A 17,310-nucleotide genomic window follows, 5' to 3' on the forward strand; every position below is an offset into this window, starting at 1 on the left:
TGGCAAGTGTGCTCTGTGCAGTATTGAATTCTGATTTAAAGGCAGTATATAGCCTGAATATTAAAGAACTTCCCTGCGGTGAGATCTGTTCAGGTTGCAGAATAGTCTCCCTTGGGAAGAGACTGAAGCTTCATTACTTCAGATGTTTAAAACTCGACTGGGGGGCGCGGGAGGTAGGGGTGGCCTGGAGGGAGCGATCCTACATTAGAAGGCTGGGCTGCATTGGATGATGTAATATGACTTTTCCATCTATAACTTCTGATTTACCCAGCTTGGGCGGATGCTGGCTTTAAGTGCAGTGCTGCATTTTAAACAGAAGATGGCACTGATGCCCACTCACGCATCATTTGATCGCTTGGATACTTTGGTTTGTGGTGCCCCTTTCTCACACTTTGACTTTGTAAGTGTTCACCTTCTTAAAACGATATGTCCATTCAAAATGCTGTCTTTGTGCATGCAGCAAGCCAGTTGCCTGTTATGACTTTAGAGTCCCCTAGAGGGGCTTGGGGATGCCTTGTGGATTTCACTCTAGTTCACGTGAAGCGAGTCTGGGCCAGAGGTGCCTGTGTCATTCTGGCTGCTTTATTTATTTTTTTAAAATGAGCATAGTCAGTTTTGACTCAATATCACGTTCCAGGCTCTTGTACGCTTAGCCCAAAACTGCAGTAGCCTGGTTGTAACCACTTTTGTTTAAATAAATTTTTTTTTTATTGCTTTCAAAAACAACAGTTTCCCACCAAGTTTAAACAAACAAACCTTGAACCATCCTGGCTGCGCTTACAATACATAACACTGAACAATAAATTTTGGACAAATGTGACTTACTGCTTTCCTCCTAATGCAGTGTTTGAGTTGAGAAATCAAGCATGCTCATCCAGATCGTTGATCAGTAAGGTTTCTTCAGGATTAACTTGGCTATGTTGGGCATAGACCAGAGCTTCTTGACTGTTTTAAAATCATGGCTACACAAGTACCTCTTTTTATTTATTTATTTATTTATTTATTTCTGTCAGCAACTCTGTACCTCAGCCTATTGGCTCAGTTGAAATCCCAGAAACGTTTGCAATTTTTGCTACAGTTAACCCCTCTTCTCTGCTAATTTAAAATGACTTTTCCCCAATTTTAAAAATGGCTCATTTAAACTGTTTTCTCTAAAGATGGGTACCTGTTTACCAATAATTCTCACGCTCCTGGTTTCAGTCACTGCTGCCTATCCTTTATCTCTAAATTTGTCAGTCTCATTCAATTACTCTGCCTGTATAGGAGTACTTGCAATTCCCTTTTTTCCTGTTTAAAGGTGAGCCTAGTATTCTTGTTTTGTTAAATGCATACCCTTTGAAGAGCGTGCCTGTCAGATTAATGGAGCCCTGTGTTCTGAGTGGGTGATGTCTCCTTTTGCCTTTTGAAGGGCTAGCTTGAGCCCTGGGCCTAGGGATGATGGCTGAGTGCCCTGCAGCCTGTTATTTCTAGGGCGGCGGCGAGGCAATGTGCATTAGCAGGTAGGTGGGCGGTTGGGCAGAGTGGTGGAGGCAGTGTCCTCTGTGCATCGCAATCCCTACACATGTCATCAAAGGAAAACTACTGCACGAAGCTGGGGAGGCGGGGTGGGGGGAGGAGAGGAGAGGGAGTGTCCTCTCACGACCCTGCCATGCTTTCCTGCAGGATGCAAAATCCTGTGGTCTGGGCCACGCTTTGGGCCTCTGCCGCCGTTGGGCAGGAGGCCTTTCCCCTTAGGCGGTCCCTTCTGTGAGAAGAGGATGCTGGGTTAAGGGGGCCCCTGCAGCTCTGCCCTCAGAGCGAGCAGCACCAGCCCCCTCTTCCCAAGGGGGCAGCGAGGGCGACCCTGGGTCTCCTCCCGGAGGGGGCACGAGCTCTGCGGTCCAGGAGCTGAGTCAGGCTCCGGGAGGCGACCCTTAGCCCTGGGCTCAGGCCGCAAGCAGGGCCGGACCCTCGTCACCTAGCAACACTGGTCAGGCAAGATGGGGGGGGGAGGAAAGGGTTCCCCGCAGCTTGGTCACGTGCCCTCCGAGGCGGGCCGTTCCGAAAGGCGCCTGCGGGAGAGCGTCAGCGCGGGCGGGGCCCTGCGCGTGCGCCGGGCACGGGCCGGGCGGGGGGGGGGGCGGGGAACTGGGGAGGAACACCAGTGGGGGGCATGCGCGCAGAGGAGCACAGGGACGGGAGGTGGCGCCTGCGCACGAGAGGACATGAGGGGGTTGGCGCCTGCGCGCTCTCTGCTCGGGAGGCGGAGGCAGGGCGGCGCCTGCGCGCTAACGGCGTAGGCTCGGGGACGGGGTGGGGAGAAGAAGAGCTCGGGAGGAGCCGCCGCTGCCCGGACACCGAGCGGATCCGGATCCCTGCGGCGCCGCCAGCAGCGGGGCCTGCTCAGCCGCCGTCGGAGTCCCAGCTCCCCGGCGGAGGCCGCGCGGGGAGGGGCGGTCCGGGAGCCGACGCGGGGAGGCGGCACCATGACCGGGCGCGGCCACAACAAGCTGCCCACGACCGAGCGCATCGTGAAGGGTGAGGGGCCGGGGCGCGGCCGGGCGGGCGGGGCTGCCCCCCCCCCCCCCGGTTCTGTGGCGACGGGGCTGCCGCGCTGTGACTGCCGAGGGGAGGGGCCTGGGGGTTCCCGCGGTCTGGGCCCGTAGGGGGAGGCTGGGGCGGTTGGGCTGGGCACCGTTAGAGGCGGCGGGGGGGGGGGGGGCGGTTACTGCGCTTGGGGAGGGGCCCCCGAGTGTGCGTGCGGGGGCTGGGGGGGGCCCTGCCTGCAGGGAGCAGGTGGGTGAGCGGTGCAGGGTGGGGAGCTGGCTTTCCTGTTGAGCTCGCTCTTCACAGGTAAAGGAGGGGGGCGAGGTCAGGGAGTTGAGGGTTGCGCCCCCCCCTCCCCCCGCAGGTGGGGCGGTGTGGGCACGTGGGCGACCCCACTTGCCCATTTCCAGTCTGGGCACTCAGCTTCACGGAGAGGAGCCCTGGCCAGTGCTGATGGGCTTTGGGCTCCAAGAAGGGTGGAGATTTGCCCTTGCCCTCCCTAGCCCCTGATGTGCAAGGCACCTCGTTTTGTGCCTGCGGCTGAGTGTCTTCCTGAAGTCCTTCTGCTTTGACATGCTGTGCTTGGTGCATGCTGCCCTGGGCTGAGCACCTCACCTCCTCGATGCTATTTTAAAAGAGCTGATGATGTTGGAAGCGGTTAATAGAGAGGAGGGCAAAATGTTAATCGAGAAGTTCCTGGATTAGTTGGAAGCTTGTACAATGTAGATTTAGCTGCCCTAATTAATTTAATGCCATCTCTCATACCCACGTATTGGAGAACATCTATGTTATATGTTTGATTTGTTTAAATTTTTGCTCAGCAGCCATCCCTGCTATACAATTGCACCGTTACAACAGCTGCTCACTTGGGCATCTTAAATTGTTCTATTCAGTCATGCTACCCTGAACCCATCCTGTGACAGGGACTGAGATATGGACAGAAATATGTCAAATTTCACATGTATAGAGCCTCTGCTGACCATTTAGCTGCTTACACTGTCACTTCTACCTACTACTCTAACCTGGGCCCAAATTAATTTTTACCTGTTCAGATGTTAATAGCTGCTGCTTGATACATAGACAAAGTGAAACAGGGTGACAGCCAGGACCCTGAGGTTCCTATGAGTTGGTTAGATGTTTAACATTTGGTCTTTTTTGTGATTTTAGTTTAATATTGCTGCTAGAAATGAGAGGGTAATGTCAATTCAGCTCTCTTGTATATTAACACAATGTAAGCTTACATTGTAGCTGAGCCTTTGGACTCATTTCTGGGAAATCTTATTAACAACGATGTGTGCGTTGTGGATGCACTAGATTGAATACATTCAGTAGAGAGAGTATCTTTGGGTCTAGACAGCAGTGCGATATCTAGAAAGCCAGAGTTTGGGAATGGCCTTTGATAATTAGTCCTCAGCCAGGTGGAGCTCACACACATGTAGTGAGTTATTCACTGGAGCTTAAAGGGAGACCGTATGATCATTCACTACACAAATGCATGCTGACAGTATGTAGTGAAGCATGGGGGATAGTCTCATAAGGAGGCTGCCCTATAGCTAGAGTGCTGTGATTTGGACTGGCTTTGGATGCCTCGGGAGGAATTTCATCGATCTTTTAAAAAAAAATATTAAAAGGTGGTTGCATTGCACTTATTAAAAGGTGGTTGTAAAATGTATTCACATTTTAAACCTAAAGAGAAATCAGAGCTAATTTTGTTCAATTCCTGCACTGAAAAAGTTTCTCCTGTTCTGTTACAGATTTTAATAATGTTTGTCTTAAGAACTTACATTTCCAAAGGACTGTGAAAACATTAGCCTTAATTATGTTCAGTCATAAGCAAGTGGAAACACTGTAGTTCCTCAAGTTTGTCTACTTATACCTATTATTTTAAAGCAGCTCAGTTTTTCAGTCCTGTGTTAGACCCCCTTGTATTTCTGGTTCATGAGATATCACTATTAAGCAGCTCGGCACAAAACCAAGTGATGTCTGTTTTAACCAAACATCTTAATCGTCAAACATTGTTAATAGTTTCGACATGGCCAGAAGTAGGTCTCAGTGGAAGCTGTCAAGACATTACTTGAAGCAAAATCACTCAGCTATTAAGATAGGTATAGTTTTGCATATTTTTTTTTTACTAAAAAGGCCTGGCATAGATCAAAAGCCTCTGAAGTTTTGTTGCATTTCATAATGGTGGAATGTGATACTTTAGTTAGATGTAAACCCTCTGAAATGGGACTGCAAATGAAATTTCTATTCAGTCCCCTTATTAGCAGTCTCAGCAGTGAGGTTAAGAATTGGTAAAAAGAACAGGAGTACTTGTGGCACCTTAGAGACTAACAAATTTATTTGAGCATAAGCTTTCGTGGTCTGCGGCCCACTCCATCAGAGGCATAGAATGGAACATAGAGTAAGAAGATATATATACATACAGAGAACATGAAGTTGCCATTCCAACTTCCACCTTTTCATGTTCTCTGTATGTATCTATATCTTCTTACTCTATGTTCCATTCTATGCCTCTGATGGAGTGGGCCGCAGACCACGAAAGCTTATGCTCAAATAAATTGGTTAGTCTCTAAGGTGCCACAAGTCCTCCTTTTCTTTTTGCTGATACAGACTAACACGGCTGCTACTCTGAAACCTGTCGTTAAGAATTGGGTGGACCATGGGGGCTGACCTCCCTTCTCACGCCTATTGGTGGATCATCCAGGACAGAGGTGAAGCATGTTGTCAGGGAATAATGCTGTACACCTCTCCTCCTCTGGGTAAATAGGGCATTGATCTACAAAGAAGTAACTTGTAAAAATAGGCCTTCAGACATGTCTGTTGTACGGTAAAGGTTCTATTTCGTTGTACATGAAGGATAAACTATCACCCTTGGGTGTAAAATAAATAGTCTGGAAAGTAGTGGTGACAGTGAGAGTAGCTGTCTGCAGTGGGGATCCTGATTTTTTTATCTTAACTAAAAGTTATGTCCTGATGACTCGAGTGGACTGGAGAGAGCAGCCTGACGACTGAGCTATATTTACATTTGTCTTTATGAAGAATTCTTAAAAAAACCTGATATTGTTATTTTAACACTTGGCCAGATCAAGGCAAAGAAACGAGAGCCTCATCTTTACTTCTTCCTGAAAAAAAGTCACCAAGTTATGTCAGTGTGTTGGGATCTTGACTAATCGCTATGAGGAACTGAATTGCTAAAATCTAGTATTTTCTCTTTTGGCTACAACCACCGTTTCATGTTTCTCAGTAATCCGCGTAATAGCTTTATAATGTAATACTTAACACTTATATAGTGCTGCTGGCTAGCCACTAATTTGCAACCCTTCTGTGAAATAAGGAAGCATATTCACTGTTTTACAGCTGGGCAAACTGAAGCCTGCAGTTTCCACGGTATGCATCTGATGAAGTGAGCTGTAGCTCACGAAAGCTCATGCTCAAATAAATTGGTTAGTCTCTAAGGTGCTACAAGTACTCCTTTTCTTTTTGCGAATACAGACTAACACGGCTGTTACTCTGAAACCTTAAGAAATAAAGTGACTTTCTTAAGGCCATGCTGTGAATGATAGCTAATGCTGGGATTAGCATTTAGCAGTTCCTGCTTTGGTCGAGACCACATTGATAGACATCTCCCACAAACAAGAATTGTTTCTTCGGGTTAAGATAGTTTATCATCTTTCAGAACTCCCTGTGTGCTCTCTCACAAACACTCAAACTTTGTCAGTCTCATAGCTGCATACGCAGCTTATTTGTATTAAGGGAACAGCATAAGAGGGGGTGAGTTTACAAGCCCTCAGCTTTTCTTTGCTAGTGCTTGAGCTGCTGCTCTGACAATTCACCCAACAAATTTATCATAAGAACGTTTAGTTGATAAAACAGTGTTTCCTTTCTCGTTTCAGGAGTCTAGTTCTTGGTTTGGATTTTCCAAACGTGAGTTAGATCTCAAGACCTATGGCAGCATGCCATTGAGGAGTTAGCCAAGAGAGTAAATAGCAAGTCTAGGAAAGAAGGACTCCTAATAAGAGGTAGCCAAAACTTGGAGATTTCAGTATTTATGGGAATGGAAGACACTGTGTGCTGGTCAAGGTGATGTCTTAACAGTATGCTTGTTCAGCTCAGATGAGGCATAGTTTTTGAGTGGAATATAAATGCACAAAAGATGGTTCATCTTGCTCTTTTTGTGCAGGCCATGTCCCATATATCAGTTGTGGCATGGGCAACTCTTAGTATAGGGCAGCTGTTATTTTTAGAAAGATGGGGTCTGATTATGCAGTCCATATTCGGGCAAAACTCCCAATGATTTCAATGAGAGCTTTACCACTGAGTGAGAGCTGTAGGGTTGATTCTAATTTGGTATATTCTGCTTTTCTGTGGCTTTGAAGGGGTTCCTTCAGATTGTGTCAAAGCGAATCAAGATGGAGCTAGAAAATTCGCTGCTTTACCATGCTAGGTCAAAACTGTTCTGAGGCCTTGCACTTCGTAAAAAGTTGTGGTTTTAAAATATATACCTTGTTAATATACAGTATTCTTATTTTGAAGTTGAATATATTTCTCCCCTATCTGAGGTACTCACAGATGCTGTACAGCTATTTCATAACACACCACATGGATAAAAATATCAAATACTAGCCTAAAACTGCATACACTGGGAATGGGAATCTTATAAGGAGGCACAGAGTATCTATTCAGGGGACACCATCACAGGGCCTAATAACATCAGCCTAATAACTATCAGAGGCTCGTTCACCTGCACATCCACCAATGTGATATATGCCATCATGTGCCAGCAATGCCCCTCTGCCATGTACATTGGTCAAACTGGACAGTCTCTACGTAAAAGAATAAATGGACACAAATCAGATGTCAAGAATTATAACATTCATAAACCAGTCGGAAAACACTTCAATCTCTCTGGTCACGCAATCACAGACATGAAGGTCGCTATCTTAAAACAAAAAAACTTCAAATCCAGACTCCAGCGAGAAACTGCTGAATTGGAATTCATTTGCAAATTGGATACTATTAATTTAGGCTTAAATAGAGACTGGGAGTGGCTAAGTCATTATGCAAGGTAGCCTGTTTCCTCTTGTTTTTTCCTCCCCCCCCCCCACCCCCCCCCCCAGATGTTCTGGTTTAACTTGGATTTAAACTTGGAAAGTGGTCAGTTTGGATGAGCTATTACCAGCAGGAGAGTGAGTTTGTGTGTGTATGGGGGTGGGGGGGATGTGAGAAAACCTGGATTTGTGCAGGAAATAGCCCGACTTGATTATGTAAAGAGTTGTCGCTTTGGATGGGCTAGCACCAGCAGGAGAGTGAATTTGTGTGGGGGGGTGGAGGGTGAGAAAACCTGGATTTGTGCTGGAAATGGCCCACCTGATGATCACTTTAGATAAGCTATTACCAGCAGGACAGTGGGGTGGGAGGAGGTATTGTTTCATATTCTCTGTGTGTATATATAAAGTCTGCTGCAGTTTCCACGGTATGCATCCGATGAAGTGAGCTGTAGCTCACGAAAGCTCATGCTCAAATAAATTGGTTAGTCTCTAAGGTGCCACAAGTACTCCTTTTCTTTTTGCGAATACAGACTAACACGGCTGTTCCTCTGAAACCTTAATATGAGGGAAATGTTTATTAAAAGACATAAATATATGTGTGAGGGTCTGCCATAATATTTAATGTTTTCTTTTGTGAGATTAGACAAGATGAACCAACTTAATTGGTTTATCTTGTCTAATGAGAATGAATTTATGAAACACTTGGGGGGTGGGGGAAAGCCTGCTGTAGGTAGTGGTTAAAAGTAAGGACAAAGGGTGCAAACTTGTTTGGGGGACAAGGGGAGCTTTCTCAAATCTTTGGAGCACCACGCTAAAAGTGCCAATACCAGCTGACTTAAGACACATCAGTGGGATCCCTAAAAGCCAGGTGGTGTCACAGCACAAGTACTCATCTGGACAAGGCTCAAGATCTTGAGCATAGATATGGCTATACCATTAAGGGCTATAGAAATCTGGAGATCTCACTGAATATTCCTTAATTAATGACTGATCTTTTCTGCCCCAAAGACACTTCTTAGCTCAGGTGGTCTTAATTTGATGTGGTTTGAGATGGGACAGCTTGCAGCCTGGGCTTGAATTGTCTGCTGCAAAACTCATGCTAACGCTATCAGATCATGTGATGATACATCCAAAAGTGCAACAGAAATCAAATGCATTGCAGACCGTGGCACTCTAATACCTTATGGAAGAGTGAAAGATTAAACTATAATGTGCATCTGGGATTAAATGTCTCCTGCTCAGTCCTGCATATTAGAAGTGGGACCACCAGTTCATGTGTCTATCAACCTTTATAATATGAACCTGGCTTGAGCAAGTGCTCTAAACTGGGTCTTGGTAGCTAAAAATATGACTGCTCTCTCGTCATTATGCTATCCTCTGATTTATCTGCATTTTAGCAGAGGTGTCTAGGCTGCTACCAAAGCCTACAATATGGTAGCAAAGATATAAAATCATTAGAAATCATTGATGAGGCTTTGTGAAAATATAAAATATTGAGGTGCGTTTGTATTCCTTTGGAGAACCACATATGAAGTGCCGGAATGGTGCAACAACATGGAAAGGAGGGGGAGAATCCCATGTGTAAGTGGCAAGAGTTGCTGTTAATGGGTGAATCTTCTGTATATAATGTGATTTTTCTCTATTCCTACTATCTGGATATTCTTCTGTGAAAGGTTAAAACTCTGTTCTTCATATTAAGGTCTGAACCTGCTGCTCAGAAGCCCAGTTCTCTAGCAGTCAGAACAAATGAGTTCAAATCAGCCAGGTATCTTGATGAAATTAAAATGCTTAGCATTTTTCATTTAATAAAACAAAAAAGACATGACTCGAATCTACCACTCCTAGCTGTAATATCATTTTCAGTGTTTAACTGGTTTTATGGCTAGAAAATGAAGGAAGGCTGCTTGCTTAGGAATTGAGTCTGCAGGAAGTAGGGCAGGGTGCCGGCTTAAAATAGTAACGAAGGCTGGCCTGTTTGTGATGAGCAGAGCTATTTAGGTAAATCCTGGAGTCCCAGTGGAGGTAGAGCCACACGTTAATCTCAAGATATTAGCTTGTAGACCAGTAATTGACTGAGTTTATCTCTGATGACTCTTTATTGGTTTTCAGGCATCTCCTGTTCAGTCCCTTACGCTTCTGTACGGATTGCCTTGCGATGCCGGGTATGTTTACTAGCTGTACAGTGTGTTAATGGGTTTAGACATTATTAAGCAGTTTGAAGCAAGGGAGCGGGCTATGTGAAAGCAGCAGTGTTAATATATAAAACTCAGCTGTAAAGCCCTTCTTCAAGACTGGTCTCTTGGCCTGCAATACTGAGCTGGGTTGGAGTCCTGGGTCAGGAGTACAATGAAAGCTTATGGAGAACAGAATGATTTCTGTTTGATTGGTATTGGTGGGCTCCACAGGGAGGTCAGTCTCTGACTAAAAGGCTGATGGGCTGACAGGATGAAAAACAGAGTTGGGAGGATGGGGGTTGGAAATGGGATACATGAGGAAAGTCCACATTGATGTGGCAGACCCCAGGAAGGATAGGAGAATGAAATCCTGTTCTGCTCTTTTAAAAGACTTAATTTGCAGGGAATGGTAGTGTTGTGCTATCTAGACTGCACTCCTGACTTCAAACCTCCAATCTCTGAAGAGGAAGTCTCTCTGGCTTCTCTAGCAGCAGCATCTCCAGCTATGAAGCTATAATAGATTCTCGCTATGTTGCCATTAGTAGCAGAGGTGGAGGTGAGTGTATTGAGTAATATGACCTCTTCCAGCTGGGAGCCTGGGTATGTTACTTACGTGAGACTCCTAGATTTTATTTATGTGGGATCCAGAAATCTAAATCCATCTCTACACTGTTAATTTTTTTGAGGGTGGGGGTGATGATAAATACCTTCTGGCTTCTGCAAGAGCAATGATGATGGTTTCTGAGACTTACATTTTGCCCCTCTGCCCCCACCCCAAGCTGAGCAGGACCAGGTGAGAGAGAATATGCAGTGTTAGCTCCCATAGCTAGCTGCAAAAGGCTTTCCATTTCATAAGCAGGCGAGGGATGGTGATCAGGCATAAAATGGCTTTAAAACCAGTAGCAAGATAATTCATCTTATAAAATTGCAGTGCTCAAATTTGTAACCTGAAGATTTCCTAGAGCATGGCCAATAATAAAGATATGAAGAAGAATGTTCATTCTGGTGATAGTTGTAGGTTTCTTTGTATGATTACTGTAAAGTGATTTCACTTTTTACCCATGTTCATACCTGTAGGATTAATTTTATGGCACTTACCAGGTTTTATAACTGATTTATGAGTAAGGCTGTAAGAAAGTCCATGATTTTTTTGGTTCAAAAGTTGTTGCCACGGTTTGCTAAAGCTGTGGCTTTGGTGCAGGGCCAAATTTGAGTGTGCCAGGTGCAGTGCCATTCACTCAGTTGGCCTGGCCACCTCCCATCATGACAGAGGGGCAGCTGGGCCAACTCTGAGTGAGTGGCTCTGAAACCCCGTGAGCGGATGGCATGACGGAGAGCTGGCCAGACCAAATTTGAGTGAGTGGTATTGCGACTTGGTGCATGTGATCGCAGTGCTAATCAAATTTGTGGGAACTACAAGAAGATGTGATGTGTGTTTAAAAGTTTCTGTTTCTACAACAAAATCACAGCCTGTGATTTTCTTACAGACTTGTATAAGAATCTTTTGATATGTTACAATGGGGTGGAATAACTCCTCTTAAAATGGTGATTGAATTTAGGTGATTTTATAAAGGGGGTTTGCTCCTGCTTCGCTTTATAAGTTGCTTGGAGGTGAACTGCTCCAATTGAGCTCTAATATAGGCTCTTTGGGACTGGAGGGTTAGGTTTTATAATACCATATATTGCAACATCTTTCCTACAAACTATCACAGTGATTGCAAGACATTGTCTGGGTGCAGATGACCGGGAACAGTGGAGTAAAGACATTGTACAGTGATTTAGAATCTGTTTGTAACCAGAACTGATCCCAGTGTAAACAGCGCTTACACTGAAGCATTCAGCCATATTGGAAGGCAGAGAAATTGTGTCATCCACGATTATACCGTGTGACTTGGTAACTTTTCTGCAGTGGATAATGCAAGTAATTGAAATCTTTGCTACTGGTAGTGATTGTCTCTTGCTCAGTATAATGCAACACTTTGGTCTAAGGCCTGCTGGCTGGGCTCTGCATGCCTGTGTCACAGTTAGCAGTGGAATCTTATGAAAGTGTTTGTGGATGTTACTTTGCTTAGGTTTCCCATATGGAACAGGTCAGCTTATGCCTACAGAGCTGGCTTGAGTCTGATCTTAAAAGTACACTATGTGCAAAATCACGTTCACTTAAAGTAGGTTTAAAACTAGAGCCAACCCCTCAACCTCCTCTACCCCCTCCCCCCCATGCCGCTGATAGCATCAGATTTACATTTACCAGCAGGTGGGGAATTTGTCTTTGATACAAAGACCCTACTGTTTTTGTATTAATAATCTATTAGTGGACTAGCTGTCAGCTTGCTAACCTTGTGAAAACAGGTGGTGAATTTCCCTGTCTGCTGACATCTAGGAATCCCTTCTGGTCTCCTTTGGTTAGCTCACTTTTTTAAGTAGCTGCAGCTGTTTGCTGGGGACCTCATGCTTTTTTTTTTTTCCCCCTCCAAGCTTAGTGATGACCCTCTCAAGTCAGCTGAGGAAATTATCCAATCTGATGGAGCTGATGAAAGGAAAATGACAAATCTGATGTTGGGTGGCATACTGTTGAGTGATTTTTCATAGTAATATGTGTATTTTTAACTGCTGAAAAGTCTGTAGAGCTTCAGTGTCTCAAAGATTTTTCAGGGCTTACTGCTCTCCTTTCTCTACGGCATCTAGCAGTTTGAGATTGCAGTTCAGGTTCCTTATGTTACTGAGCCATCAGAGTACTGAGTCAGAACAGAGTAAGTCATGGTCCCTGCCCCAATAAGCTTAAAATCCAAGACAAACCAAAGACAGCAGATCAGTCATTCAGCTTTGGCTCATTAGGAGCTGGAACTGTTGCATAGCAGTGCAGACACTTTAAAACTAAATTCAGCTTTCCCAGGCAAGTAGAATATTGGTGTCTTAGTCATCAGTGGGAAAGGTGGGCGAATAGATTTACTGTTCGAGTGGGTAAATTTTCATGACTGTCTTGCAAAAACTGAAGTAAAACAGGGCTTCTGCAGGTAGAAGGCTAACACTACTGGTCTTCCCAGAAGACATGTGTCATGAATTTGGGTCTCGGCTGCAGCCGAGATGTTGAGCTTGGTTTGCAGGGAAATCCCATTGGCAGGAAATGAATCCATGCATGAAGAGTTAATTTACATAATGAAAGTTTTGTAGCTGCTGCTCTTGCTATGAGTTGGGTGGCTGATGCATAGCAGCAGTCTTAAGTTGCCTCTGTTTTAATAGTACTCCTATTTCAAATCTCACGGCACTCTTGTGAAACCATAGTCCTCTCTCTACAGATGCTGGGGAAAAGGGGAGCAACATGCCCCCCTGTGTGTGCAGAGAGTCTTGTATCGAATTCCATTAAATGGAGAGGTGAGAAATGGCAGAGTTCTACACTGTCTTAGACTTAGTCTGCATTGGAAAAGTTTTCCCAGCATAACTATACCAACAAATGCTCCCAGTGTAGATGCAGTTTATCTTGGCTAAAGCACTTAATTGCATCTGCTTGAGGGCATTTGCCAAAATAAAAATATAGTTGGGGGCGGGGGAGAATCTCACCCCTGACTAACAATGATGTGCCAGCAGAAGTTACTCGTTGGAGACCTGGCCTCGGAGCAGTAGCTGGAAGGTTAGGCTGTGTTGTATGTTGCTTCCAAACTGTTCTTGTGGACTCAGATTTAGTTGGCTTTTATTTTCTAACCTCCTTGTATTTACCAGTAGGTCCCTCCACAGGGTGGGAAGGGCTGTGGGGTACACTTTCAAAAGGAGCTTTAAAAGTGATTACACTCTTGGCACATACTTTATTATGTCTGTTTGCATTTTGAAACATTAAAGTGTAACTTGATTATTGGAATTAGATGCATGTGACTTATAAATAGACATAGAGGGCCAAATTCTGTTACGCTGTTGGAACAGAAAGGTGAACTTGGCCTCAAAGGTTGAGCATTGCTCCCTTACTGGAATGCAGTTGATAAGTGATGTAGTGGTGAGACTTTAGGTTCTGATTTCTAAAGGGAGCATTTCAATTCAGTGGTATATCTCAGGGTGACTTGAATCTAGTATTGTGATAACTTACTGTGTTTCCCTCTTCCCCCATGGAAAAAATTGTTCAACTTTAGTATGAATGATTTTTTTAAAATATTGTGTAGATTGTTTAGGATTTTTTATAGGCAGCTGTTTTTATCCTAATTTCAGAAGAAATGATCTGGTTCAGTATGAAGGGTAGGGTAAGCTTTCTGAATCTGTTCCATATAAAGGATTAATTTTCATTCAGAAGATACAGCTGTCTTAGACCGGTTTCATATTAGATCAAAATTTTTAGTGAGCCCTAAAATCACTCCTCGGAAATCAGGTGCTTAAACACTCCTAATCTATTTGAGGTAGTCACCATTCATTAAAAAATGAAGTATTCTGTAAAAACAGGGAAGGAGGGTAAGATATTCAGAGTCTGAAATTCAGCATATCTACGTTAATAGGGACATTGAAAGTGAATCCAGGGACTGTCATGGGGACCTTGGCTGTCTGCGACAGTAAATACCCACATGATGACGATTGGCCTGACTTCCAAGGTGCTGAGAACTTGTAGCTCTTGTCCAATTCAACTGGATTTGTGGATGTTCTGAGATTCAGGCACCATATTCATACCAGAAAAGGAAAATTACGATTTACAAGGGAAATACGATAATCTGCAGACGTTTAGGTGGTTAGAGAGGAACAAAGAGCAATAAAGTGGTGTAATAATAAGTATTTACATAGTGATCGTGACATCCCTGTGAGGTAGATGCTCGTTTTATTAAGTGGCCTGCCTAAGTCATGAATTGCGTTTGGATTAATAGGATCAAACATTAATGGAGCAAGTTATATTCTTCGGTGGGTAACAGGTTAGAGGAGCTGTTGTTTGCTTCATGTTGTGATTATTCAGTTTCCATGGTGCTTATTTAGCTGAAGTGGTAATTCTGCTGTGGCTCATCAATATCCCTACTTGTGCCAGAGTTGCTTTAAACTGAATAATGGCAAAGATTATTTGTCTGGGTTGGTCCATGCTTCAGAAAGTTAGGATGAAACAGATCTCAAAATGGGGCTCTAGGAATGAAGAGAACCTGGGGTTACCAGAGATTTGTGCAGATGATCATTTCAAGAAGTAAAGATTATTCAATGGAAAATTTAATTCTAGCTATAAATATATTGGGGGAACTAACAGCAGGTTTGAATTTGATGAGTTTACTTAAATGTTAAGGGTCAGCCTGGGTTCAACCCCTTTGAGGAATCAGTCTGGGGAAAAGGTAAGAAACCTAACTTGGTTTCCTGTTTAGACTGTACACCTATAGCAGTTATCCATAGGACAGGCCTGGTCTTTTTTAAAAATATTGGGAAGCCTCTGCCTGCCATTAATGTTTACAGCTCTGGTTGTAAAGGCAATTTTATGCTCGGTCTCTTCCACTTTACAGCCTCTACTTTTAAATATGATTTCTCTCTCCTGTTCCCTCCCCCCAAATGTCCACCTTTAACCTTTGCATCGTGCTTCTGTCAGATCTCGCAGGTGACGCAGGGTTGGGTTGGTCCAAGGTGCTTCAGGAAGCGTGTGTTGAAGATTTAATATGTGGTATTCTTCCTTCTGAGTCAGTATGGGCCCAATGCCCCAGCATATTGCTGAGGACAGTCTATTATTTATTTGTATTCTAGCACGTAGGAACTGCTGGTGCTGCTGTTAGCTGGGGTATAAAACAGATACTGATGGCTTGTTAAAAATTCCATAGCACTCTTTTCATGTGTCTTCGAGATGTCAGCCCAAGAGTTCTGCCCAAATTTCATCTGGAGGGATTACATGCTGCCTACCTGTCATTCCCCTTGCAGTTTAACTTCGCTATGTCTGTTCATTTCCCATCTCTCAGTTGTGTACTTGGTTTGAGCTGTTTCTAAAATGCTCTAAGGTCTTGGGATGAAGGGTGATATAGAAGAGTAAATTAGTAAATTCTGCATGTGTGGGGTGACGGAAGTTTGCAGCATAACGCAGGCTGAAGGAGAATCTTGTTATGGTGCCATGGAATAAAGAGAAATAGTGACACAGATTGACTAGAATATTGCTGTGGCTGTATAAAGATGTCATCCATTGCTTGCCATCCAAGTATTTGTTCCCTGTTAATTACTGTTACAGCTTTGCGCATTGCTGAAACTTTAGCCTTCTGTGGACACAGGATGGCACACTGGTTACCTTTCATCACTGAACCAGGTGGATTTGTTCAGATTGAGCCAATTGACTGTGAAGTAATAGTCTGAACCCTAAAAATATGCAGTCAGCTCTGTTGAGTAGAAGAACGTTAAGTTACAAGTGGACAAAAAGAGAAGATCTCAGGAAATATAGCATTGCAATGTTTTGGAATAGAAAATGCCAGAGACCTGACATGCATGCTATTCATAATTTAACACAGGAGATAGTTTCTTGTAACCCTTTAAAAGGTTTTACAGAACTGAATCCAGTACAGCATTTTTATTGTGAATGTTCCTACCTTGAGCATCTGGGTTTGATCTTGGCAATAATTATTTCATAGAATCATAGGGCTGCAAGGGACCTCAAGAGGTCATCTAGTCCAACTCCCTGCTCAAAGCAGGACCCATCCCCAAGTTTTACCCCAACTCCCTAAATGGCCCCCTCAAGGATTGAACTCACAACCCTGGGGTTAGTAGGCCAATGCTCAAACCCCTGAGCTATCTCTGCTGTAACAGGTGGACATCTGTTGTCATGAATTGTCAGACTGTTAGCTGATTGTCAAACTTTTTAGATGTCTAGTTGCAAAGTGGTAGAAAGCATGAAATGTTTGGAAGCTATTAGAGTCTCCTTTAAATAGATTTACGTACTATCTATTACCTAAATCTATTAAAGGAGACTCTTTCAAGTTAACTTTTGTATGAGTGTAGAAATGACAGTCTCGCCAAAATCCACTGTGACTTGTACTAAGGTGAAAGACTATCTGAAAGGGTATGGTTCTTGTCAGAACTGTTAACTGTTCTTTCAGAATGCTTGAAATGCCTTCTTCCTCTTCCCCCCCCCCCCCCCCCCCAGGCTTTTAGCCATCTGTTGAACTAACCAGCTGTAATTCCTCCACTCATCTGACTAGAAGCAGACAAGAGAAGGAGCCCATTGCAGTGAATGACTTTTCAGGTATGCTCCCATATTGGGTTCAGGACTTGCAGCATAATTTCTCTGATGTTCACTACTGAGCAATACTCTGTCATTTTAATCCTGAGCTGCTGCTTTTGACTGGAAGTCTTGGATGGTTTGAAACTTAAAATCTGTCTTCTCTGTCTGGTTCTGTCCATCAGAACCATTAATGGAGGGCTTGGGAACAAATTAGTCTGTACCAATCATCATTTTAGGCAAATGCTTCTTATTCCTTTTTCAGTAATGAGTATTGGTTGTTATTTTGTACAATTGTCCGAGTAATTGTAGTAATAGAGTTTTTGTGTTTCCGTTTTCATGGCATGGGTCTGATCTTTTTAAAGGTGTGGATTACTTAACTCTGATCTTGTTTAATGCTTGTTACCATGATTTCTTTGATGGG

At 43.9% G+C, this 17,310-nt stretch overlaps 1 protein-coding gene across 6 annotated transcripts in view; it reads left to right on the forward strand.

The window, feature by feature from the left end:
* The first annotated feature begins 2,267 nt into the window (after positions 1 to 2,267).
* Positions 2,268 to 17,310, forward strand: part of PPP3CC (protein phosphatase 3 catalytic subunit gamma) — a 54,250-nt gene continuing 39,207 nt past the window's right edge. For 4 of the 6 annotated variants that reach the window (XM_048829170.2, XM_048829171.2, XM_048829175.2 and 1 more), the window contains exon 1: positions 2,270 to 2,517. In XM_048829170.2, coding sequence (XP_048685127.1) covers positions 2,466 to 2,517 — 52 coding nt within the window. In that variant the 5' untranslated portion in view covers positions 2,270 to 2,465. Of the gene's footprint in view, positions 2,518 to 17,310 lie in introns of all 6 variants that reach the window. The other 2 variants (XM_048829174.2, XM_048829172.2) reach the window with 2 other exon arrangements.

Source organism: Caretta caretta, chromosome 26, assembly GCF_965140235.1.
Source record: "Caretta caretta isolate rCarCar2 chromosome 26, rCarCar1.hap1, whole genome shotgun sequence".
Lineage (NCBI taxonomy): Eukaryota > Metazoa > Chordata > Testudines > Cheloniidae > Caretta > Caretta caretta.